The 26,539-nt window shown below is 46.0% G+C and overlaps 1 protein-coding gene across 23 annotated transcripts in view; it reads left to right on the top strand.

The window, feature by feature from the left end:
• The window catches only part of LOC135905846 (serine-rich adhesin for platelets-like), a 68,716-nt gene that overhangs the window by 31,844 nt on the left and 10,333 nt on the right, over positions 1-26,539 (top strand). For 11 of the 23 annotated variants that reach the window (XM_065436913.2, XM_065436918.1, XM_065436912.2 and 8 more), the window contains 5 exons: positions 13,683-13,801; positions 15,219-15,345; positions 18,754-18,827; positions 21,685-21,820; positions 25,848-25,924. In XM_065436913.2, the coding sequence (XP_065292985.1) occupies positions 13,683-13,801; positions 15,219-15,345; positions 18,754-18,827; positions 21,685-21,820; positions 25,848-25,924 (533 nt within the window). Of the gene's footprint in view, positions 1-11,595; positions 11,963-13,682; positions 13,802-15,218; positions 15,346-18,753; positions 18,832-21,684; positions 21,821-25,847; positions 25,925-26,539 lie in introns of those variants that run through there. The other 12 variants (XR_010565528.2, XR_010565529.2, XM_065436930.2 and 9 more) reach the window with 6 other exon arrangements.

Raw genomic sequence — 26,539 nt, 5'->3', positions numbered from 1 at the left:
GGATGACGGATCTCTGTAGGCACCAGTACGCTCACACGGACGAGAGGCCCAATGTATGCCCCAAATGTACTACACCATTTAAAACGAAACAAGAACTCAGGCGTCATCTTAACATCCCTTGTAGTGACAGAGCTTTCGTTTGCAAATTATGTAATGAATCGTTTTTAGACAACTCACGTCTCACTCATCACCGCCAAAGCATACACGGGTATAAAACACTGTCTGGGTCATATCACTACACCGAGAAAGAAACCCTCGACGGATACCTGTGCCAGAATAATACTTGCTACTTATGCGGAGATTCATTTGGAGACGAGGTTAGACTGACTGCGCACCTCGTGACACATAGGGATGGGCAGCCGTAATATTCTCACTAGCACGCAAGTAAATTACCCACGGCTTTTGCATAACAACGTGACAGTGAAGTATTGCTGGGAAACAACGCTGACACACTTTCACAGGAGTGAGAAGCTAACCAAACGTACCTGTGCAAAGGCCGGCTTCTTTTTACATTTAAAACTGTCTAGTAAAATGCGTGATGTGATCGATGCCATCTGGTTTTTCAAAATTACGAGACAAAACGTCGTCGCCAGGAGTATTTGGGGTGCTTCAAGGTGGAAGTATATTGCAGGTCCTGGCCAGCGCTTACTGTTCGCACAACTACATGTGTCATTCGCGAAAGCAGCTTTAGCACATTTATTTCAAGACAAACCCTCATGGGCTGCAAGCTTGTGTTTTGTGTAAGCAGAAGGTCGAGACTGCCACACAAGATCCTTGACTCCCCGTTCGATTAGATGTTTTTGCAAGTGTTTTGAAATGTACTAGTAAGCAAGCTCTAATGGACCCTCTGCTTAATGATTTTGCAGTGTGTTCAGAAGGGAACATCTCTCATTGAAAAGTAATCTGTCAAGTAAACTGTCATTAAGGAACTTCAGCCCTGCTGCCTTCCAGAGTCCGCTTTTACGACAATGTACAGACGCATCCAACGCATGCAAAAATTTATTTCGTTTAAAATTTGTCCAATGCATTGATTGTTTTGGTTCTCTTGGCTCTTGTATTCTTACCTAAAATCTTTCTTGGAAACCATAAACTAAGCTGATGACAGTGAGACTATTAGATTGAAATAATTTGGAGATTTAATATATTACGTGTTCTCGCACTACGAAAATTTTACTTGTTTTATTGTGGTGGCTTCATGTTTTCAAGGGCAGTGCTTCATCCACTTGGAAGACGTCTGTTATGGCTCCCACTGTTCTGTATTTAGAGTTGTGGAATTTTTTTAGTGTGGTGTGACAAACGCATCTGCGCGAGCAATGACAGGAAATGTGAGATGCAGGTTTTAGGCATATTGACACGCGCACTTGCATATCTCCTTCTTGTGAATGCGTTTCACCGGCTTACAATCACCGGTTACCACTCAGTGCATGACGCGCCTGCATGCATGAGATGATTCTCGAGGTTTCTTGTCGATTATATATTTTTTTCTACGTTCTAGTCTAACCTTGTGTAATCAGATTGCACGCGCGACGCTGATACAGTCCTGCATTCTGGAAGGCATGCAAGCACCAAGGATTGCGCTGGAATCTTCGATGATTCATGCGACGTTCGTTAGCCGTAAATCACTTGTTGGGTGATCGATGCTTGTGCCCAGAACTATCTTTCTGTCCGATTGCAACTTGTTTTGTGGGTTCACGTTCGCCCAATAAAGAGTATTTCGGGACACACGGTTCTTTGTGTTCTTCACTGCCACTACAACGCGACATCTCGTACACAAGCTTCTTTGTTACCGCATACACCATGCAAGCCGTGAAAACTGTGTAAACGTCGCCATGGGTCAGCGACCTAGCCGCAGACTACAACTACTGGAATAGTACGGACGTGTGCCCAAGAAAACTAGGAATACCGTGGCCCTGTGAGCAGTCGCACTGAAACACCCTATGTCGCCTACAACGATTGTTATGCAAAAACAAAGGGAGCCACCCATCTTCCGTAGATCATCATATCAAGATCTGGAAAGCTGGCTGGAAACCTACGCCCTACGTTTTATAATTGAAACTGTGACGATAAGCTACGGCATGACTATATCTCATTGAATGACACCGCCTGGACCTGGTTCCAGAACCGAAAGTTCAGCCTAAAACTGCGGGAGCTGTTTCGAAGCGTCTTCCTACACGCATGCACGAGCGTTGTGTGCAAGGAGCGAGCCGAAGTTCTGCTTGAAACCTGCGTGCAGCTACCGAACGAGAATATCGCGATTATTACAGAAGAGATGAACCCTCTTTACGTCGACCCGGTCATGTCTCGGAAGAAAACGTGTTTCCTCGTGCGTGGTTGGAAGCAATTGCTTCACGCCAGATTTAATTCGCAAGCTGGCCAACACCGTCGCGAAGAGAGAGAGAGGAATGTACGAAGGCAGGGATGTTAACCAGTCAAGAGTCTGGTTGGCTACCCTACGCTAGGGTAAGGGGGCAGGGGAAGAGAGTAGGGAGAGATGTGTAGAGGCGTGTACGGACAGTACTTGAGTTAAGCCGCTCGCGCAAACCAGACGTTCTGAGGAAACACAAAAGTGCCTTCTGAGCCGATGATCGGTGGGCACCGTGCTCTAGTACTGTCTGTTCACTCATATGACGATCATCTAATTTCCTCATTATGTTAGATACAGATTCGGTGTGCCTGAAATTGCGGACAAACGGCAGAATAAGCGGTCAGTGTTCTCCTCGCATCCGCAAACATTACATTAAGGACTATCAGCCATTCCAATTAGTGCTCAGTAGGCATTCGTGAAAGCACTCCGAGCCACAACCGACACAGAAGAGACGCTTCGCGGCGGTGCAGACCGGCCGGAGGTCTTAGTTGCAGTGACAAGTTTAGACTGTTTAGTCAGTCATGTGCGCCTTGTATGTGCGGTATTCCACTCTGCTAAGGAGATCGTGCGCGCTAGAATGCGAAGTTGTCTCACGGCGTCGGTCCTTGAAAGAGGAATGGGGACGCAGCGGTCTTAGTTTCACGTCCGAGCTGCCTTATCGGTGTCATCATATCCTATGATACCGCAATGACCTGGTATCCATTGAAAAGAGATATCATGGCCTTTCTTAAGTGATGGACAAGATTTCACACGTGAGCTGATCATGAGTTCAATGTTGGAGAAATGACTGCATACTTTCCAAGGCCGGCCTTGGAAGCGAATCGCGGAGAGCCTCAAGCTCTGCAGCTGTAGACGTAGTGACATGGGAAGTCTTGAACTGCTGGGTTATTCTCATTGTTCGTATAATTACAGCGCCACCGGAACTGGTTGATGTAGTTGATCTATCAGGATAGACGTATGTGCAGTCGCTGTACTTCTCGTACAAGATAAGTAAAGTTAGTTGCTTGAGTGCTGATGACGGCATTCCGACTTCTTCTGAACTTCTGCGATTGTAAGGTTTACTTGAGTGGGGCGCAAACACCATGGCGGAATGCAATGTCTTGCGCAGGTGTGTATCCTGACCTGATAGAGGCACGGTTCACCAAGACAGTCGCACTGAATGTCGTGTGGGGCCCATCTACTGGGAGACTTGCCAGATGGTGGGTAGGGTTCCGGGTGAAGTGTTTTATGGCAACATGCCTTGTTTCAATGGTAATTTGCGTTCTAAGATTGCCCTCTTGGGCGACTGCAATAACTTGCATCGTTGACGCACTCCGCGATGAAACAAGGCATATCTTGAGGGCTTGGATTTGGATGCTTTGGATTATATTCAGGTTAGTTCTGCAGGTGTTGGACATGGCCGGTAGGCTGTGCCACAGCAATCTCATAAAGACGGCCCTGTACACTTGCAGCATAGATTGCATTGGCACGCCCCATGTCTTTCCTTCTACTAAGCTAAACATTGGCAAATTTCTGTCGGGAGTTTCCTCACATAATTCACATGAGGGGTTCAGAAGCGATTTCTGTCAATCACCACACCCAAAAATCTGACTCGTGCTGTACGGGATCAGCTTTCGGTCGATGGGTATCACGTATGGAGACTGATTTTCTGGTAAACGCCACCAATGCACACTTTGCACATGATATATGAAGTCCTTGTTCTCGAAGGTAGGATGATGTTAAAGTGGCTGCCTTCTGAAGCCGCGGGCGTGGCTTCACAAGTCGCGTCACAACCGCAATCCAGATGCAAATGTCGTCGGTATAAGTGGAGAGCCTGACGGTGCTTGGCAGGATGTCGGCGAGTCCAAGGAGTGTTAGACTGAAGAGTGTTAGGCTCTGTACTCCGCCCTGTGGCATCCCACGGTTACTGTAATTCTGGGAGGTCGGGCCATCTTCGGTAAGTATGAAAAAGGATCTCTTACGTAGATAGCTATATATCAATAAATATACCTTGCCGTCAAGTCCTACTGCCTCTAAAGCGTTGAAAACCGCTTCATGCATTACGTTATCGTACGCTCCTCTAACATCCAGAAACAGGGCAGCAGATAAGCTTTTGCAGAACTTCTGGTGCTTGACGTACGTCACCAAACCGATAACGTTGCCTATCGAAGAACAGCCACGCCTGAAACCGGCCACTGCATCTGGATATACCTAGTAATGTTCGAGGTACCATTCTAGCCGTGCTACAATCATCCCCTCCATTAGATTTCCGAAGCAACGGGCAAGCGCAATTGGTCGGTATGATGCAATGTCTACAGGTGAATTGCCAGGCTTGAGCAGCGGAATTAGGCGACTGGTCTTCCATTCCTGGAGAACTGTACCTGTCTACATGGAGCTGTTGAACAAGAGCAGGAGCCCTTTCCGAGCCGCTTCGCCAAGATTACAGAGGGCACGGTAGGTTATACCATCGCGTCCTGCTGAGGATCAACGCTTGCACAGGGCAAGTGCAGCTTTGAGAAAGGACTTTCCATGCGGGGGTAGTGTCAAATCGGTGAGGTAAAGGGTGAACATTCCAGTGGGGCTAGTTTCGTCAGCAATCCTCCTGCAGAAATCTTCAGCGACGTCAATCTCTCTGCATTGTTGGTGAATTGCCAAAGACTTAAATGGGAGGCGCTGCTGAGGGGTTCCATGGACACCACGAACAGTTTTCCATATGTGAGACAAAGGTTCTCATGAGTCCAAAGAGTCGCAGAATGACATCCATGTTTGCGATGCAAGTTTGTCCATACGACGCTGAATTTTCTTCTGAGTTCTTCTGGCGAACCTCAAGTCATGTACAGACTTCGTGCGCCTGTATCTTCCCTCTGCACGGCGACGAATCGCACGAAGCTTCTTCACCTCAATGTCGTATTCGGTGCCTGTATAAATTCTCGGAAGCGAATGTATGGCAACCTCTAGGGCACCCTTTATGATTTCGTCTAGGCGAGAGGACAAGTCATCACGACAGCCGTCTTCGACAATTTGCTTTGAACCTTGGCCAGTCAATACATTGCGTGACGCAGGCAAACTTTGCGCCCGTCAACCCTTATATCCTAAGATAAGTGGATACCTGGTCACCTCCCCGCGTTTCAATATCCGAAAACCACCTGACCTTTCTAGTGAAGGAGCGTGAAATAAAGATGTGGTCCAGGCAGCTACAGTAGACAGTTTCACGCAGAAAGGTGGGACTTCCATCATTTAACAAGCAGAAATCTTGTTCAGAGAAAAATAGCACTAATCTTCTGCCTCTCGAATTTATGTTAAAACTTCCCCAGAGATAGTGGTGGGCACTAAAATCTCCAGTCATACCGAAAGGCACCGGAGTCGCTGTCGTGATTCGCCGTAACCGCTCGCAGTCCAGCCGACTTGGGGGCAAAAGGCCGGCTCCAACTGCTGTGAAAGTGAGCTTGCCTTTCTTCACTGTCAGACATACGTACTGGTTTTCTTGGTCCGGTGGCACTGGATGATGACCATACGTAAGATCACGTCGTGTGAATACGATGATCTTCCGGCATTCTCCGTGAGTGGTGGACATGAAACACTCATACCCGGATAATCAGATGTTGTCTGATAGGGGCTCGCAGATGATGATGGTAGGTAACTTATTCATGAACAGAAACTGCCCTAAGTCCGACATGCATGACTTACGTCCTCTGGTATTCCACTGAAATTTCGACCCGTTCCGGACTTCGTCACGAAATGACGGCTTCTGGAGATCCATGATTTCAACCAAGAGCTGAAAGTACTGGAATGAAAGTGTCCAGCACCTGTAGCGCGCTTTGCGCAAACGAAGATTTTATGTTGGTAAGTATAACGCAAATGACATTCATGAGCCACCGCAGAACGTTGATGACCTGGAGATCATCAGCTCACGTCATTTCAACAGGTGCCGAAGCCATCGAAGACGGTACGTTGTGAGGTAACTTAGCAATGAGTTCTGCCCTCGGTAGCTCAGGTCATTCTTCAGGACGGGTAAGCCTTTCCGCTTTATTTGCTATCCTCGTATCTATCTCCGTGGCACTATGCGTTCATACAGCAATCCTTCCGACGAAAGATGGTGTGTTCCTATCTGCAGTTGTGGAGTTTCGTGAACGTTTTCGGTGTCGACGCCGACGTCGGCGAACAGTGGTCGAAGCGCTGTCTGTTTGGCTGCAACTCAGTGGAGACTCCGACGGTATTCCTCATCGCTGTCGCCAATGCAGAACCTGTCACTGCAGCGCTACAGTACACTGGCCCAATCCGTGGCCGGTCTGTGAAACAATTAGCAAAAAAAACCAACAATGGCAAAAGATGGAGGTGCGGATGCTGTTCGTTGAAATACTGAAGATCCTCCACCACCAACGCGTGATCAACCTCCATGATGATGCAACGGCGCACTGCCATTTCGACGGCGCTCCGAAGGAAAATATACGCCGCCTGAAGACCACACGACGCCACGTAACAGCGGCACAATGCGATGCAGCCATCACCCGACGTCGCAAAGTAACTAACCCAAGACCACGAACAGCCAACGTCGACATGCTTCTCGATGTAGGCAGCTGGAGGTTGCATGATAACGCCGAGTGGGATGTGCATGGATCTCCAACACCAGAAGTGGGATGCCACCCTCCCGCACGGAGCCTTCGCCAACAACACTACAGTGCAAGTAAGAATGCATATCGCGCCGTTCGAGCTAGTTCACGGTAGGAACCCAACAGCAGCTTTCAACGCCATGCTACGGCGTGTCACCACCGAAGACAAGAGAATCTGGACGCCGCCAACTTTCTGCAGCGCACCACAGAATCGCAACTTGCCCGCCTACACATCAAGCACCAGCCATGGACGGACCGCCGAAGCCACAATCTTCGACGACGCTTTGTGAAATACAAGCCCGGCGACTGCATTTTGATTTGCACCCCGATCAGCCAACGTAAACTGCGTGAAGAGCTACGTTATTTCGGACACTACGAAAATTAGCCGAATGTGCGCACAGGACTACGAGGTAGTGCGGGCCGACACGCAATTCTAGCGGCGCCGCTCGAGCCCCTATTTACTCCAAGTGCGCCTTAAACCGTCCTACTACAGCTAACAAACTCAGCACTATTAGAAAAAAGGTGCGACCCTTGCTGACGCACAACTTCACAAATGATAGGGAAGGACAGTGGCGTAGCAACAGGGGGGGGCCGGGGGGCTGTGGGCCCCGGATGCAGGGGCCAGTGATGGGGGGGGGGGGGGGGTTGTCATATACGTCTGGAGACACCCGTCTTTCCGCCGGCTACACCCGGTGGGGGGGGGGGGGGGGTGACAGAATACTTATGGGCCCCGGATGCCAGACGACCTGGCTACGCCACTGGGGAAGGATAGCTCCGACTATGGAGTATGCCAGTTTGTCACTTGCGTGCCGAACGGGCACGCAGGTGAAGATGGATATACTGATGTATATCTGGTTACATGGTGCGCTCATGTGCCTCGTGGCTCTGGTGGCACGGTTTGTGTTCTAGCTGTGGATCATACGGCGTCGCTGGCGGCGGTGAGGCGCTCACACCGCCCAGCTACGTGGCAACGGCGCGAGCAAGCGTATTTTGCTTCCGCTTCGAAGACGTCGCGGATGGCGCTTCGAAACGAACCCAAATTCATACATTTGACATAGCTTAATCTTCTCCTCATCCTACTTTCACGCATCAAAGCCAGAAAGGCTGGCTGATATCTGTGGTGCCTAGGCCGACATGCCTGAGTACGCACTTGTCTCGCTCTGTGTCACCAGCCGGGCGCTCCTTTGTGTTCCACTATTCTTGTATCGCATCCCGTTCGAGCTAGAGCTTTGACATGGGTGGTTGCTTGTCGTGAAAGGTATAGACCTTAGGTTTATGCTGCTTAGCATTACTTTCCGTCGAAAAGAAGTTATTACCGCCAATGTTGGGGTCACTGGCGGCGGTAATGTGAGATACGCAGACGAGGGATAAACGTTCTTCCCCTTTTGTTTGCCACAAGATTTCGCGACATATGAAGTGCGTGTGAAGGAGGTACTCACCAGCCTGAAGGAGGAAAAGGGCTTGTTCCTCGTTTCTAGATCGCTTCTTTTAGGAGTGTAAGGGAGGCATATAAAACGTAATAAACTAATTCAACACAGCGTCTGGATGAAAAAGTACGATGACCAGACAAATCCTTGTACATCCCATCCTACCCATGGCGGCTCAACAATAGCAGCGGCCGATCCCGGCCGCGGCGGCTGCATTTCGATGGGGGTGAAATGCGAAAACACCCGTGCACTTAGATTTAGGTGCACGTTAAAGAACCACAGGTAGTCAGATTTCCAGAGTCCTCCAATACGGCGTGCCTCATAATCAGAAAGTGGTTTTGGCACGTAAAACCCCATAATTTACAATTGCAGCGGCCGAATTCCTTCCAGTGCATTCTAGGAAACTATGAAATAAACCCGGCTTGTTTCACTGTGTGAACAAATTCACATATGCGCATTTTTCAAAACTACTTTCTTCTTCAAAAACAGTCGAAGCTCATTAATCAACATGAAGTTCAAGACATGACGATGCAGCTTCTTGCGCTAGTCCTGTCTGCTTCTAGTCTCTCTGTGTGTATTACTTCGTGGTACAATGCAAGAATACGTTCTAGTGTAAACGTCGGGATCCGCATCTGTATTACTCTGGCAGGATACGAACAGACTTTTGTAGATCAAGAAAGTTTAATAAAAAAAACAGCAATTCTCTTTTCTACGGTTTTCCCAAACGGTCCACATGGGTGTAGGATGACAGAAGCTGCGACTTGCATTCCCGTAACTGTGCTAGTGCATGCATCAACCTCTTTCGCTGCAAAAAAGAGTGGTTACAGTCTACCTGTAATCACAGCCTCTCTGTGTATTAGGACCGCGTTTTCAATTCACTTCTAAGAGTGGTGCAGTGACTAGGGAAGGCCAGGGGGACCAGTAATTGGTATGCAACCTCTACAGTAGAGTTTGCATCTGTTCGTCTCACTTGCAGATACATTAGTTCAACTGCTTTCGCCAAGAGGACTTACGTATGCGAGCAATCAGATGCATCGTTCGTGTCGCGCGATACGACAATCATCGCACATACCTCAACAGCTTCTGACGCTTGCGAATGATGGTCGAAAGCTTAGACGCTATATCAGTGCCGTGAGTCCAGCTCTTATTCGGACGGAAAAGATACCCTGCAGACAGACATACCACTTTAAAGCGTCGCAACTATATTAACTGTGCTGCCGTTTTTCTTGATAATCAAGCTCCAAGTGCACATTTTTCTGAGCACAAAATAGATAGGTGGTTAAGTTATGATCAATCCGAGCGGGAATTCACTCGTCAACAGTATCCGCAGAACTTACGGCAACGCGATAAAGGAGTGAGTGATGCGATGGCTCGCCTGTATTTTAATGCGAAGCATTCTCGGTGAGTGTAGCGAAATCTTTACAGCTATCTGCCTGTTTTCGTGGGCGAAGCCAAGCCTACAAGATATAATTGAAAGTCTGCTCACTTTTCGCTCGTGATGTCTCGAGCGTGACCTTTGCTAGTGCGCCGGAACTAGACTACAAAGCTCCCTCTTGGGAACACTACCTTTTGTGGTCATCACATGTCGTGCCTGTGGTATACCTTTCACCGTTACTTACGCAATGAAACATTCATGATTGCCTAAATGAAGTAATCAATAAATGAAAAACTTTATTTAGTGAGTTTTTCTGGCGCATGCACCGGATGGAATTAAATAAGCATTGCCTGAACCATAAGCGAGTTGAAACCGCGTATTGATGCTCGCTATAGTGTATTTCTAATGCAGTATTATGTAGCTGCTGGGAATAGAAATGGCATGCTACAGCCTGCGCGATATAAAACAAGCTTCAAACGATCAGCGTCTCATCTTACCTTCATTCGTTCTAAGCAATATGTCGTATTTGATGTGGCGGCAATTCTTTTATAGAGCCATCAGCTTCAAATTGCACTGAAAGCGCAACTAAATGAAGCCTCTCCCACTCGTGGTTCAAACGAGGGCGAGAAAAATGAGTTTGAATGTTTACACGGCAAGAGCACAGCGAAAACCGACTCGACTACCGACTCGGCTTGTTGCGCCTCGGCTCCGCCATCATCTGCTATCATACTCGCAGCGTTATAAAGCGGTCACCCTTGGTTGGTTGTATCCCATATTTGAACAAATGTTGTACGGCACATATGTGTAACGTTGGGAGTGATCAGCAGCATACTAAATTTAACAACTACAGCGCTCATCATGATCGGCATGAAACGCAATTTACGACTGTGGCCCAATCGATGACCGGGACGCGACACTGACCCCAGTGCGCGAGGCCTGACTAAGCTACGGCTATGCGCAACGCATGAGCATTTGTCACCGAAGAAGCGCGGGAACTGCGAAGCAGCTGCAGTTCCTTATTGCTTGATGTTGGGAAAGCGGAACTGCAATTTATGGATAACAGAGAAAAGTGAGCGTACCTCGTACGGCGATACGAACTGTCTGCTTTATTTGAACATGAGCGTGATAGTCAGCAAAATTGTCGCATCTGGTAATAACCCGCTGCTTATGGCTAATTTAACTCGTATACCTTCTACACATTCACAAGTCCTTACACGAACAACAATTTATCCCCTGCAAACTGTGTACTTCGCTTTCACAAGAGAGAGAGATGAAGAGGGAAGGCGGGGAGGTTAACCAGATACCAGTCTCCTGCTTGCTACACTACAGTGGGGACGGGAGGTAGGGGTTGGAAAGAGGACAGAGAAGAAAGCGTTGAAAAAACACGCACACACACACACATAAAGGTGTTCCAGTTAAAGACGTTCAAAAAGGCCAGTAGATCGCAAAAAGCGCAATAGTGCTTGCACAGGCTTCTTCTGTGACGTTAGGCCCTTTCGATGGTGTGAATTTTTTTCCCCGATATTGGTTGGTTGCCCAGCTGGTCAAGTTTATGACGAAGGCATTCCCTCTGTAGACGGTACCGCGGGCAGGCGTGCAAAATATGGTCAATTGATTCTTCACGGCCGCAGTGGTCACAGGTTGCGGTGTCGGTAATCTCAATGCGGAATGCATAGGCTTTGGTAAAGGCAACGCCAAACCACAGTCGATACAAAACAGTGACGTCTCCACGGCGCACTTTGACAAGAGCATAAAAATAGCAGTGATGTCGTCACATGAACACAAATTTTTTTGGGGGGTGGGGGGGGAGTGAGGGTTAGTTTGGTTAGATGATTCAACGGAAAGATATCACGGGTAATCGGGGTGCCTCTGCTATCATTGCAAAATTTCTACTTTAGCATCAACCTAGTGGCGCGCCCTATCTCTCGAATTTTCATATATGCGGCGTCAACTTATTCTAAATCCCGAACTGCCAAAAGCGATGTTTCCTTCCGTTCGTTTTGGGCATCGGCTGCGCATGCGCGGAGCTTCAACATCACGTACTCGTGAATACACGCCAGTTCGTCGCCATCCAAACATCAGGCATGGCTGAAGAAAGAGTCAACGAACACACGCCTCCTGTGTTCAGCTTCACGAATGAAGAAACCCTAAGCGCAAACCGTGAAAACACTCGGGGTGCTTCGTCTTCTTTGGGCACCTACCCAACGTAAGCTGTTACTGCTTATTAATTTTTCATTGAATATTGTTACCCTTAGACATGAACCACGTAATAGGCTTTTACATCTGTACGGATGTTCCCACCCATATCGAGTCTTTGTTGACGGCCAACTTGAGCTTTTGAATCGGAGACTTGCATATAGGCGCTTCGATGCACGGGCGGTGCGTATTGTTATGTTCAGGACAAAGCTGCTTAGCGTTCGGGATAAAACTTGTCACAAAGAGAAACTAATTTATTTAACGAATAAAATCTTTTTCGCTTATGTATGATTTTCCCACTGCACACCCAGCACTGCATGCTGTAGGTCCAAGTCCCGGCTACATTTTCGGATGTTACCACCGTATTTCGATGATAGCGCACTGTAAAAAGACTCGCGCTTACCTGCATTTAGGCGCTCGTTAAAAAAGCCCCGGTGTTGAAAGTCTAAATGCTGTTTCTACTGTAGGACGCGTTTTATCAGGTCCTGTTTCAGGCACCTAAAACGTCGGAGTTTATTAGTTTAACGCGTACTGCCTGACTTTATTTGCCGAGTTGGTGAGTACTATCGCGAGCAATGTAAGTGGGAACACACGAAAGGGTGGCAAATAGCCTCGAAACCAAGCTACAGCGATACGCGGATGGCGCTGACGAAAAAAGAAGGGAGAGGGTGCTTACTCTCGTGCTAACTATTCGCATTCCCAGTATACGCCTCAATTTTTTTCGAAAATGGTAGCTGACTGCACTTCACTGGCCGCCGTCTTCCGTTAAGACGGTAATGTGTCGCACTGACTTCCAGCTTAAACACGGGGAATGCGGGAGATGGAAATTCAAAACGATGAGAAAAACGTGAACAAGGTGAATGCAGGAGCCAACGTTTCGACGCCGTCGCCGAGCATTTCAGCCAACCAGGTCATAACTTTGATGAACTTAAACTCTACATCTTACAGTCAAACTTCCGTTCTGAACGAGAAAGAAAATAGAGAATCATACCTTAACCATAAGTTCAAGACATTGCAACCAATAGGTATAAACGCTTCAAAGGGAGCATTAGAATGTATTCGCTACGCTAAACTTCAAGCTATAGGCAACAACACTGAGCTTGATTTCTTGGCGTATCCCCACCCCCCCTTTTTTTTCCTTTCCGTTCCTCTTTTTTTTTTCTGCCGGAGCCGTCAGAAGCCCTTGATACGCCGGCTAACACGCGTGCGTTGAGTGACCGGGGTAGGGGGCAGGCTTCTACGAGGGATATTTTTTTTAGTATCAACGTTGGCTTGCATCAGAACTACAAAAGTAATCTCCGCAGTGTCATTTTTATCGTTCAACCTGTTTTATTAATCCAAAAAATTTTCCATGTAGCAAAATATCTTATTCTAAAATTGTTAGGATTCTGTCACCACGGAAATTGGAGTACGCATTTTATATACCCCACTACATGTGTAAGGATCGTTGACATTGTAAGTACTCTACCAGTTAAACTTACAGTGTTTGTGCAAGTCAATGTAGGTGCCGTTTCGAATATATTGGATTAGTGCCCTGCACCAGACATAGCGCCTCGTGCAGCTTGTCCTATGCGAGCCAGTACAGTGTGCCTTTACTGAGGACGAAACATTGCAATTAGCGTCTTACAAAGCAGTACTTCGCTTTTTGTACACGTTCTTTTAATAAACCATAATTTCAACTTTTTGTCACAGCTGTAAGAGCATAACATCGTCGGCTTTATTAATTGCAGCATTTCTGACGACGCCTGGCGCTACCACTGGAACACTCAGCCCAGGCCAATAACCGACAGGACTTACAGCGTCGACGGTACGTGGGCGATGGTCTCTCACCTTTACCACGACCATGCCCGTACGTAGCCCGTACGTCCATTGTGGCAGCTGTGCATTTATTGCGTATACGGAGGCACGTTACCAGCGGCACTAAGTCTCTTTCCGACATGAACCACCTTATCACTGACCATAGCAAGAAATTTGTGCTAATGTGAATACAAGCAGGGTCATGCAAAAGGTAGGCACTTCAAGTTTCTGAGCGAATTTTCTCATAGGTGAACTACCAGGACACGCTCCTAGCTGGAGCGTGTCCGTGAAGCCGAGACCCCTACTACGTTGCATGCCCTGATCATTTAACCACTATTAATTTCAATCAGCGTGCGACGATTGGCATACAATTTTATTTGCCAAAGAAAATCTTGCTGGGTTCGTCGTGCTACCACCGTAATTTTTCCCTTGAACCGATCAGATTTAGTAGACAAAGAAGTGTTTTCATGCCAATGCACATAGTAATCTGCAATTAGGGTGGCGTTTTAGATGCATATACCGGACGGTCATAACGGTGCTCTCACGTTTTCGGCACAGAGTCAGGATTGCTCACGCATAGCATGTCACGAGCAACCGACCATTTGACGCTGCAACATATAACGCCAAGCAACAACAGCAGCATAAAGATTACCAATTTAATGAATATGTAACGCAAAGAGACACAGAATTGTTGCTTAGTTCTTCGCGTTCTGTATTATAAATCTTTACCTACTAACCAAATCATACGCTTCTGAAAGTTCCACAAATTTATTCGCGTTGACAGATTAACAGTCATAGTACATAGTGATTTCCTCTGAGCGTGCCACTACCTCAAATTGTAACGCTTTGGTAACAGCCCCGCTTAGGAACTTCAGCCACAGAAGTCGCGAAATGGGCTTCGAATAACCAGTTTCTGAAAGGCGAGTACGTCGTTGGCTAACGCATGTATCTGTCATAGGAGGTTAAGAATTCCTGATCGCGCTTAAAACAAACTATAATCCCTCGGTAGAAATGTGTCCTCTCAATTTTCTTTCTCCTCGTCTGTAACATGCAATGTCTAGTGCTCGTAATAGTTTCGCTGAAGGCAAGAACTTCCCGACGTATCCAATACGCCTATAAGTGATAATCCAGCAAATATGCTGAGTCAAGGGTTGCACGCACAAGAAATCGACGCGTCCTGTTTTCCTTCGAATGCTGTTCTGTTGCGCCCATGATTTGAGATACAATGCAGTAATCTTCAGAAGCGTTAAAATCGTGCTCGGTATCCCCATTGCCACGACGTTCTTCCGCCCATTCAAGACATAGTTGCAGAAAGGAAAAGCATCGACTCCGGTAGCAGTGCAGTATCGTTCCCCCACTACTAAACGGGTCTGGTCTCGCACCATTTTAATAATGAAATATCCATTTCATATGAATCACCCTTGCACACTGTCGAATGAACGCCGTTGCTGTATTTCTGTACCGTACAGGTGTCAGTGAATATGGCAGCACTAGTTACGTGCACCAGCCGTTCAGCACCAGCATTGATTACGCAACGCCCAGCACGAGCCTTACAGACATGGAGCAAGCATCAGCCATTGTAGAAGGCGGCGCCAGGTGAGCCCACATTTAGAAAAGTTTAATTCTAAACAAACTCAGAGACAACAGAAATCGCTACCCGGGGAACAATCATGCTTGTACTCACTAATTTCTCTCGGGGAGGGCTATCTCTGATGCCTGAAACAAGCACTGCCTCGTTTTGAGCGCTCGGTAGGCGGAACTTGCCATGACATAATAGTTGCATGAGCGTGACTGGACATGAACAAAGTAAAAAAAATCAGGAAGCATGTTGCACTTCCGTAAACGTGAAGGCACGCTTTCAGGATTGTTACCTTGGTTACTTACTCCACCCTGTGAAATATATGAACATAGTGAGGAGGAAGATGTTCATCTAAAGGATAGATATCAAAATGAAACAGAAGATGTTTAAGTTTACCGAGGCCGTGTAGGGTGGGTAGGCAGGCAGCAAGAAAAGTAGCCGCAATTAATCCGTACTTCCACACTAAGACTTGCCTCATAGTGAGATGGTGGTTTTCGCAAATAAAAACACATGAATTAAGTTTTTGAATTTGTAATATTTTTACCTCCACCAAACGTATGACAGGCCATAAGAAGAACGTTATTAGGTAACCGTAATTTAAGCAGCTGCTGAGCCGAAGACATATCAGTACAAGAACACGAAATATCCCAAAATGTCAAGGAAAGTACTGCATAATCCTACCATTTCTTCTCTTTGGTAATTAAGCCCTCCCTAACGTTGATGATGTCAAAGTAGCTGTTTTAAATTTAGCCTGCCGTAGTTCCTTATGTCTCGCAGGGCGACTTCTCACCTAGATCGATACGTAGCTGTGATACGTCAACCACTAGGCCAACTGCACAAGCGAGTCTTGTACCAATAATACGGCATGTTTCAGTGCTTGTGTAAAGAAGTGCCGGCACCCTGGCCAGTCTAGTCAGCCCACTTTGGTCCGAATTCACCTTTCGTTTTTTCTTTACGCTGAGAGGACAAGAAATAAGTAGAAAAGCTACGTCAATAAGCTTGTCTCCACTTCGCATGTGTGAAGCAATTCACAACGAGACGATTTTAAGCGATTTTCAGTGTATGACTTCACCACAAAAATGAAAAGACAGGAAAACATAAAGCAGTACGATGCAATATGGAAAGAGTCTGTGGAGCAGGAAAGCCTCACCAAGCTCAGTTGTTCTGGGCTATGCTTCATGCATCCGCGCGAGTTCTCGATTGTTTGACTGATTCACTTAGTCATACGGCACTTGTTAGCAGTCCGGTTGACATTAACGCAATATTACAACAGTGCATGTGTGCCCGATACCAGGACTCTTCCAAGACTTACGCGTCCATTATTCTCGCATTAAAGCCATTGATCTTAGTTCAAAGATGTGCGTAACCAGTTGAACGCACGCTTACACTCACACACACAGCGTCGTGGGAGCGGAGACCGCACTATCGCCCTTGGAATTTATACGGAACAACACGGCGATCGCAACGCCGACGGCACAACTCTCTGGATTGTCCATATGCTTGCTACCACAATAAAGAATAAGCTGACCGCCGAGCGGCAGAACAAACTTTGGCAGGTGGGTTGAGCCGCGTTGAGAAATGACGCAACCGTTTCCCAGATACACGGCTGCGCATGTATCCGCCATTAACACTCGCTGAATAGCCAACGTAACTGTGTTGTTTCACAACCTTACGAGATCTTCGGCCTAACATTACAAATAGCCTGTCAAGTTTTAGGTCAGTGTTCAATGTCCAATGTTAAATTCTTGGCTAATTGCAGTATGCCGCGCAACATCATTTGGCGTCCCTGCTACTAACGTCACTCGGTACACATTGTTGCGCTTCCCTTACCGTATTCAAAGAGGGTTTCCATGCACCTTCAGCAATGGCTTCTGCATTGACACAACCCTCTGATATGGATCATACATTGTATACCTTGTGCCACACATGCACGGAATATGTATAGCATTAGGAGCGCCTGCATCGGCCAGTCTCCCCGTATGTGTAAGTTGTGTAAATAACCATATTAGCGAGATACAAATCACAGTAGGCGCTTAAGACAGCAAGTTCTCTATTGCTGGCAAATAGAGGAAGTGCATCTGTTTTTAGTGCATTACGTAGAAGAAAAACTTCCGCGGCGCCTTTGTGTTGCATGCATGGGAACGTGGGACGTGGAGACATAGGATCGGCATCGTTTTCGCAGAGCCAGGACACCTCAAGAGACACGCATGACCAGCACCACTTCGTCTTTAATGATGCTTGATTTTTTCTGCTGAAATAGTATGTAATGATCAGTTCTTTCTTTAATGTTAAACGATAATCTGTTATTTTCAGTCGTGAGCGCTTGTGCTTGGATGTAAAATTATATGAAATCTATAGACTGCCTGCGAGCCCGTGATGTTGGGGAACAGAAAAGATTTGCGTAAGCATGGCAACATTTTACTAGCGTACGCTTGTCTACTGTAGGCGAATACACGTTACCAAAAGATGTTGTGCCGCTGGATGACACCATATTGGGAATATTTCAGTTTACAAAATATGGTGTCTATGAAGTCAAGGCCACGTTTCAAGCCATGCCACTTTAGAGACGGCTCCTCGGACACCCATATCCCCGCATTACCATAGCAGCACGATGTCTATTAGAAAGCTAGGTGATAATGTGATGTCTGTGATGTCTGTCTGAGGTGATAATGTGATGTCTATTTGCCTATAGGTGATAATGTGAGAAAGATTATGATAGGAAATCTCGAGGTGCTCTCGCATCGTCGCCACCACCGTTCTATCCTCAGTTTCACTGCACATGTGCCGCACAGGTGGACTTTTGGAAGTCACGTGAACTTCTACGCGTGGGGGAGGTGGGGACGAGGTGACCACGAGACGGCGAGCAGAGAATTATGACGCCTTGATACGAAATTCTTCCCGCTCTCTCGATTTGTGCGCCGTAAATCACGGGTAAAGGGTCGCGGCATCAGGGAACGTTCGCTTTGGGACAAGCACCTGCAGTCTCCTTCGCCAGCCCTCCTTATCACGCCATCTTTTTGACCGGGATATTTTAGACGTCGTTAGGTTACGTGTATGCGTATCATTGGGCACGTGTTATAACATTGATGTGGTTAATGCGTGAGCCGTTATTAGAATACACACAAAATTCTACTAGCCTTACTTTCCTTATTGTTATATCATGCTAGAGATGTAATAGCTTCGCCGTTCCGTGAAGATTGCGTCTATATTGGCACGAGACCTCTTCGATTCCGATGTCATAGATCGCAGTATATTGATTCAGTGCCATATGCCTGTGTGCGTTAAGGATATTGAAGGCAAACGTTTCCACAAAGGAACTTGACCTGTTCTGCTGTGTCCTCTAGTCGAAACATTGGCTTTCGCTACAATCTTTGTTCAACAACTGTTGCCTCAGTGTTCATGTGAATATCTGTCTTGTGTTGCAGAATTTCTCAGACAACCCATGTTGACCAATGGAACACGCAGTACCTCATGGCTGATGTCAGATCTACCGACTGCGGTAGGTGCGGGATTGTTTTCGGTCACTGCTATACCATGCCTTCATTGCACTTAAACAGCATGAATGAATGAATACTGGGGTTTTAGGTGTGAAAACCATGATTTCATGAGGCACACCATAGTGAGACTCGGGATTTATTTTGACGACCAAAGGACCTTCAACTTGACACCAATGTTAAACAGCATCGGCGCTGTATGATGTGTGGTTGAGTAAATATCATTCCCACCGCTTTTCGATATTCGGTTGATCCAAACTTTTCTTGATTCGGTTGTGTCATTTTATTGCTAAGCATTCTTCACCTCATCCAGTATACTGTGACAACATAAGAATGTAGCGCAAACTCCGTCCACAAGTCCCGAGTTCAACCACCCTTACCCACAGCCACAACAATGCCACGGATGTCACGGGTATGTACGGCATGGCATTCGACCATCGATGCCACTTGCGAAAACGCTTAAGCACCCTCAACGGAAAGAACATTTACATAGGCCACGGCAGCGGTGCATTTACTGCAGAAGGGGACACACTTTACAAGCGTCACCGTGTTTGTTCCCATACGAACAGCCCCAATGCGAATTAAAACAGTAGCTGATATGAAAGTTGGTGCGTGAAAGCCATACAGCGTGATAGCCATACTTGGACGACACAACTGACAAGGACGTAGTTTACAAATTCGTAGGTCTGCCCCCCGCCAAAAAAAAAGATACCTCAGTTCTTTAAAACTGCATGTTCCAGAGCACCTAAGGCGGCCAATATTGGTTCATGAATTACCAATTTACAAAAATTTTGAATGTTTACTAGCGTTTCTCAAAGTCCTGCCCACAACACAGTATCATATTTCAGAGGGCCGCGTAATATATCATTCTGACCACTTTAGATGTATCTTTAGATGTTTCCAAACTGTGTTATCCTTCTTATTGCTCCATTATATGTGAAAGCTTGATATTGCTCATATGTTACAAATTATTCCATATTGAAATTTTTTTATAAAACATTCACAGGCAAAGCAAAACTTAGTTTGCTCCAGTCCCTACAATTTAACGTTTTCTTTTAAGTGTAAAGACATCAGCAAATTTATTGCAATAGTTACGGCGTATTTGTCATGTATTTAGACAGAATCTCCTGAGCTAAACTTTAGTTTTTTGCGCTACTAAGGAGATTTACTATAAGGAGTACCTGGCCTTTATGCTTAAGGGAGGTTACGTTTGTGCAAAAGCCAACTTACGAAATTTTGCATATTTTCCATCGGAACTTTAGTAAAGCCTGAAATAAGCTTATTCCTGGAAATGTAGAGCAAAGATTTGACCCCGATTATGAATCTGAACCTGGCAACGTTTAACGTTAGAACGCTTTCTAGTGAGGCGAGTCTAGCAGTCTTATTGGAGGAATTAGAGGGTAGTAAATGGGATATAATAGGGCTCAGTGAGGTTAGGAGGACGAAAGAAGCACATACAGTGCTAAAAAGCGGGCATGTACTGTGTTACCGGGGCTTAGCGGAGAGACGAGAACTAGGAATCGGATTCCTGATTAATAAGGAAATAGCTGGTAACATACAGGAATTCTATAGCATTAACGAGAGGGTGGCAGGAATTGTTGGGAAACTTAATAAGAGGTACAAATTGAAGGTGGTACAAGTCTATGCCCCTACGTGCAGTCATGATGACGTGCAGCCGGACATGTAATGAGGAGGGAAGATAACTAATGGTCACAAAGGGTTACGGACTGGATTCCAAGGGAAGGGAAGCGTAGCAGGGGGCGGCAGAAAGTTAGGTGGGCGGATGACATTAAGACGTTTCCAGGAACAACATGGCCACAATTAGTACATGACCGGGGTAGTTGGAGAAGCATGGGAGAGGCCTTTGCCCTGCAGTGGGCGTAACTAGGATTATTATTATTATTATTATTATTATTATTATTATTATTATTATTATTATTATTATTATTATTATTATTATGATGATGATGATGATGATGATAGACACGACATTTGCTGGACGCTTTAGCTTCGCCTTTAAGAGTGGAACGCGATACCATTCAAAGATCCCTGGCCCCTTATCGCGCTTCCCGGTAACTGCATCTTACGCAACCGTAATATTTACCGGGAAACGCTGGCCGCATACACTGTGCACGAAAGAGAGCTTTCTGTTTGAAACGCGGCTTCTTGCGTGGGCCGCTTAAGCTCGGAGGCGAGCGCCATCTGGATGGTTTTGCACGGAAATGGGTACGCCACTGCCCGTTGTGCAAGAGAGGTAGAAAAGCTGGAAAATTGGTTTGTGCTTGACTTCCCGCGTAAAAGAATGTTTTCTCGTATATTCAAATTACAATCTGATGCTATCATGTCAGTAGGTTGTGTGTAACTCGAACTTTACTATATTTCTGACGCATTTTGCTTAAACTCATTTCTTTCAGTAACACATTTGCGCTACACGGAAGGCCTGCGTAATTCGGTATGCCTGATTCGGAATGATGTTTTGCTCACAAGACGGTGAACGCCGGCGCCGGACGGAAATACCGAATTACCTGTGACGCGAGGCCCATAGGGCTATTGCGTTAAAAATGCGTAATCTCGTATTCAGCATGGAACCCTGTTGTGTTATGTTCTGGTGTAATAAATACAGCACTTATTTTAGGGGAAATTCTACATTGCAAGAGTTACGTCGAGCACGTCTATTTCGTCATCAGTATTCAAAGCATATTCACAGAAAGAGCACCGCATACGGAAGTACTGAAGTCGGGTTACTCTAACACTAAACCTCAACTAAATCTTCGTGGGTTTTTTTTTTTTCAGCACGAAATGTTGACGCTCGTTGAGTGACCCTTGCACATTTACGAGCTAACACCGCTGTTATTCTCTCAGGCCATATACATGTCGCCGAAAGCGGAATCACCAGTTCCCTACCTATGGTGTCCAGCAGCAGCATCAATCACGCACAGCCCAGTACAAGCCGCGCTTGCATGGAGGAAGCATCGGCCATTCCGGAAAACCTTGCTAGGTGCGCCCACGTTTAGAAAAATTTCCTTGCATAAAGCAAATCACAGACGGTGCGTAATGCTGCCTGTGGTTTAACTATGCCTCCACTGTCAAACTTTTTCTATGGAGGAGGGCTCTAATATGCGTGAAACGCGCACAATATCAACCGTTACTCTAAGCACGTGGCATGGTGCTAACATGCTTCTCATGCTCAGCATCCTTGCAAGTTTGTCAAATGCGTACGTACTACGCCTTATGCATTTGCAAAGTTAGTACAGAGAAAGGCGTCCGTCTAAATAGAAAATTAAGTTAAAAAATGGGGTTCTACGTGCCAAAACCACTTTCTGATTATGAGGCACACCGTAGTGGAGGACCCCGGAAATGTCGATCACCAGAGGTTTTTTTTATCGTGCACTTAATCTAAGTGCACGGGTGTTTTCGCCTTTCGCCCCCACCTAAACGCGGCCGCTGTTGCCAGGATTCGATCCCGCGACCTTGTGGTCAGCAGCCTAACACCACAGGCACTGAGTAACCACGGCGGGTGTCTAAAGCAATCGAACAATGCAGTGACGAGCCATATTGCTTAAGTGACGTTCATTTTAGAGTACAGCGATCATGTTTCGACTTTCGAGGATACGACTATATGCCTTGTGCTCAAATATTGTACCGCTTTGTTATGATTTTCGCATACCAAAGTAACCTATGAGCCTGGAGGTATGATGACAGTATGACGCTAACGCAATGATGGAATAAGAAGGAATGATATTACGAGGTCACTGGATCAAATCCCGGCCACGGCGGCCCCATTTCGATGGGGGCGAAATGCAAAGGCACCCATGTACTCAGATTTTGGTGCACGTTAAAGAGCCCGAGGTGGCCAAATTTCCGGAGTCCCCCACTACGGCGTGCCTCATAATCAGGTCTTAGTTTTGGCACGTAAAACCTTACAACTTAATTTTAATGTTAAAGAATGATATTGATGTGATGGTAAAGTTGTACAATGGCGATGGCATCACTAATACAGGTGGATTCTTAAGTCATAATTGAGGTATGACAAGGACGACATGACGACGACGGTAAAGCAACCGCCGGAAAAAGCGATAATGAGGACGACCGCAGTGCCAAGGCGGCATGATGGCTATACCGTAATAACAACGAATGCATGATAGCGTCTGTGTGACGACAACGCAATGATAACGATGGCATGAAAACGACGGCATAATCCCGACACAATGGCGACAGCACAACTGCGGCTGAATAACGAACAAAAAAATGATGTCGATACATCAACGAGGGTGCTGTGACTGCATGACGACAGTGGGATTACGACATTGAAGTGACGACAGCGGCGGCTGTAGTGAATCGCGCCCACGCGTCACCCACGCACTGCCTCTCGCGATCTCCCATTTAGCGAGGCAGTCGCGCCACACCTGGCTCCGTTTGCAACATGCTTCACGAGACACTGTCCGCACCTGCCAATATATCGCGAAATGAAAACACGTATGCAGCTGGGCTCAAATTAGGCATTCGGAAGTACCATAATAGTCGGTGCAATTTTTAGTAAGATGAATAAAGAGTTTAGGTTTCTATATGTTGTTCTACCCCAGACAAGTAACCAATGCTTTTGATCGAATTAAGGCCGACATTGATCGTGCGAAGGACTCCGGCTAAATGTTGATTCATATATTTCCTGAGTAAAAATTTCTATTTTCTTTACAAAATGATAAATATTTACTTATTTTATCAATTGTCATTGTGTGGTTTATTTACATCCTTTTACTAATTAAGTACATATTTCGATATAGAAACCACATAAGCCAGTAGAGTTAAGGAAGACTTACAAAGGAACGTCACGTGGGTTTATTCGTCGCACATATTTGGCTGGGTCACGTCAACAAAAGTAACAGAATAACTGCCACTACACAAACCTAATTCCGAAATAGCGCCAGGCCGCACACAGAGAAAAGAAACAAGGGACGGCGCGCTGCCTCTCAAGGTCAGATTTACAATTATGTTAGCACATAAACTCGCCCAACTGTTCCTACTGCTCATATACAAATTTATAAAATATAGACCTTAGAAGTTATAGCTGGAAATGTTCATTATTTCAAGTAAGAAAAACAAGCATGTGCCACGAAAGCAAATGAAATAAAGAAAAATACAGGTTATCTATGTTACAGTAAAGCAGATTGCAATCAGTGATAGTTGCAGATTGGAAGACTGAGATTGAAGAACCAGAAAATTTTATTGTCGGCATATTTTATCCACTGCGCCTTTAAACATGAACGTACTTGAATTTAACCTATTCGCGCACGTGCTGTATGATGCAATAGATTATGCGCGTGTCGGTTGTTTCGTGTGCTGTGCTAGAGGGATAAATTGTACGCATGCGGGTCAGTGTTAACAAATTTGATACAAATATAACAGATACATTAAAGTCCGGTAATTTAAACATAAGGCCGCTGGAGCAACAGCAATAGTTTGGTTTAGGATGATTACTTGTAGTATTGCCTGTTGCCTAAGGGCGACCGATGTATTTTGAAGCGAAAAAGTGCTGGGAAGCTGACCCTTTTCCCGCTCCGAGTAGTTGGGTCATTGAAACCACTTCTGGTATTGCTCTTAAGGGTTCTTTTAACACTGAAACCTATAGTAAAGGGCCCCGAATTGTTTTAAAAAGCAAACCTATGCGACTTTATATTATGGTGATAAAGAAGTGGAAAGTCACCACAAAAGGGGGGGGGGGGAGGGGGGCTGCGGTACTCTTTACCATTTGAGAATAATTGCAAAGTACCTCGCGTTTCAGCTACGCTCATCTGTACAGTGTATCCGTCAACGGACATATTATTAAGGCGGAAAGCCTTAGATCTCTGTTTAAAGGTGGCATTGTGATCGCACAGAAAATTGGAGTGCTTGTATCACTACTGGCTCGTTCGTCGTCATCGTCGTATTTCACATCGCTGCCACATCAACGCCACTAACTATGCCATGAAAGACAGTCAATTAATGTAGTCAATTAGGGCACTTGAAGTCAGGACCTTTGATAGGAGTCGAATCCACAACATTTGGTGTTAATTAGGGTGAATATGACTAAGGTACAGTTAATTAAGGTAGCCTAATTAGGGCGCTCGAACCCACGACTTTTATGGGGAAAAAGAAGTAATAAGAAGCAAGAACGCATTCGGACGAAACTATCGAGTAATTCGATGGCTCTCTCTTGAGCGCGCAGACATTAACTTCCACCATCTATGGCAACTCGATCCTTCATTAAATTATCAGATAAGCAGCTGCGACTAGCATCGCAGAAGCAAACTTAGCATAGTTTGCAAAGAAATATTTATGAGCTCAATCTTCGTTGGGCCCCAAATCATTCGAATTCATCCTCTCGTTCTGAACTGTTAAAATTGACACTTGGCTATGAGACAAAATCTATTTTCTATTAGGAGCAATGTATTTAAGCCCCTAATGCGCTGTATTTCTCAGAGCTCCAGAATGCATGAGTCATGAATGTAATTTGCGCGAAAATACTCCATTCTCCACAGCGATGCCGAACCACAATATGCGGGGAAAGGGAAATTTTTCTAACATGAGCGCTGCTTTGCATCAGCATTGCAGAAACCATGTGCACAGTGTCTTCCTGATGCCCCAACCTGTTTTATTATTATTGCATAAAAATGTTCCATAGAGCAAAACATTTTCTTCCAGAATTAAGATTCTGTCACTGCGGCAAATGGAACACGCATGTTATCTAGGGAACTACACCCGGAGGCATTATACTCGTAATTTGACCATTAGGCTGACAATGTTCATGCAAGTCAAGGTAGGTGCCGTTTCGACTATGGCGGATTAGGGCCCTGCGCCAGATGTTGCCCCGTGTGCCGTTTGTGCTTTTCCAGCCAGCGCAGTGTGCCTTTAGTGAGTGCGACACATTTCAAGTAGCCCGTTTACTAAACCGTACTTTGTCTTTCTTGAACTTTGTTTTAACAAAATGTAATTTCAACTTTTTCGCCACAGCTGTAAGTGTCTAACACCAACGCCTTTAATAATTGCAGCATTTCTGACGACGCCGGGCTTTACCCATGGAACAGTCAGCAGAGGCCAATAACCGACGGGACTTACAACGTCGACGGTACGTAAGCCTAGGTCACTCGCCTTTATAACAAACGTGGAAGATAGTTTCAAAATGTTGCGTGGCAGAAGTGTACTTATTGCGTATAAAGAGGCACGTTACCAGCGGCGCCAACACTGTTTCCGCATGAGCCACTTCATCAATGTCCATTGTAAGAAATGTGTGTCCCCCTTTCCCTCACCCCACTGTGGGTTAGCAAACCGGATGCTCGTGTGGTTGACCTCCCTGCCTTTCCTGTCCTTGCTCTCGCTCAGTCTCTGTTGACCGGAATACATGCAAACTATTACGACATCATGCAGTTCAAGATTTTGAACGAAATTGTACGTATATGGCTGAATTGCGAATGGACACTCCAAGATGGTCACGTCAGAATGCGAGACTAGGTTCAATATCATGATGAATTACCTCGCAACTGGAACGAGCGCATGCCAATCAGTTTTCCATTTTGTTTAGCAAGCAGAATCTCAGTGGGTCCATCACGCTACCACTGGATACTTTTTTCCTTCGAACCGATCAAACTTAGAAGAGAAAATGTTTTGATACCATCCCAGCGTGTGATTTGCATTTAGGGTGGCGTATAAGGTGTCTGCTATAACGGAGGGTTGTAACGGCGCT

The sequence above is a fragment of the Dermacentor albipictus genome, unplaced genomic scaffold (assembly GCF_038994185.2).
Source record: "Dermacentor albipictus isolate Rhodes 1998 colony unplaced genomic scaffold, USDA_Dalb.pri_finalv2 scaffold_14, whole genome shotgun sequence".
Taxonomy (NCBI): domain Eukaryota; kingdom Metazoa; phylum Arthropoda; class Arachnida; order Ixodida; family Ixodidae; genus Dermacentor; species Dermacentor albipictus.
This window is presented reverse-complemented; position numbering and strand designations above follow the sequence as displayed.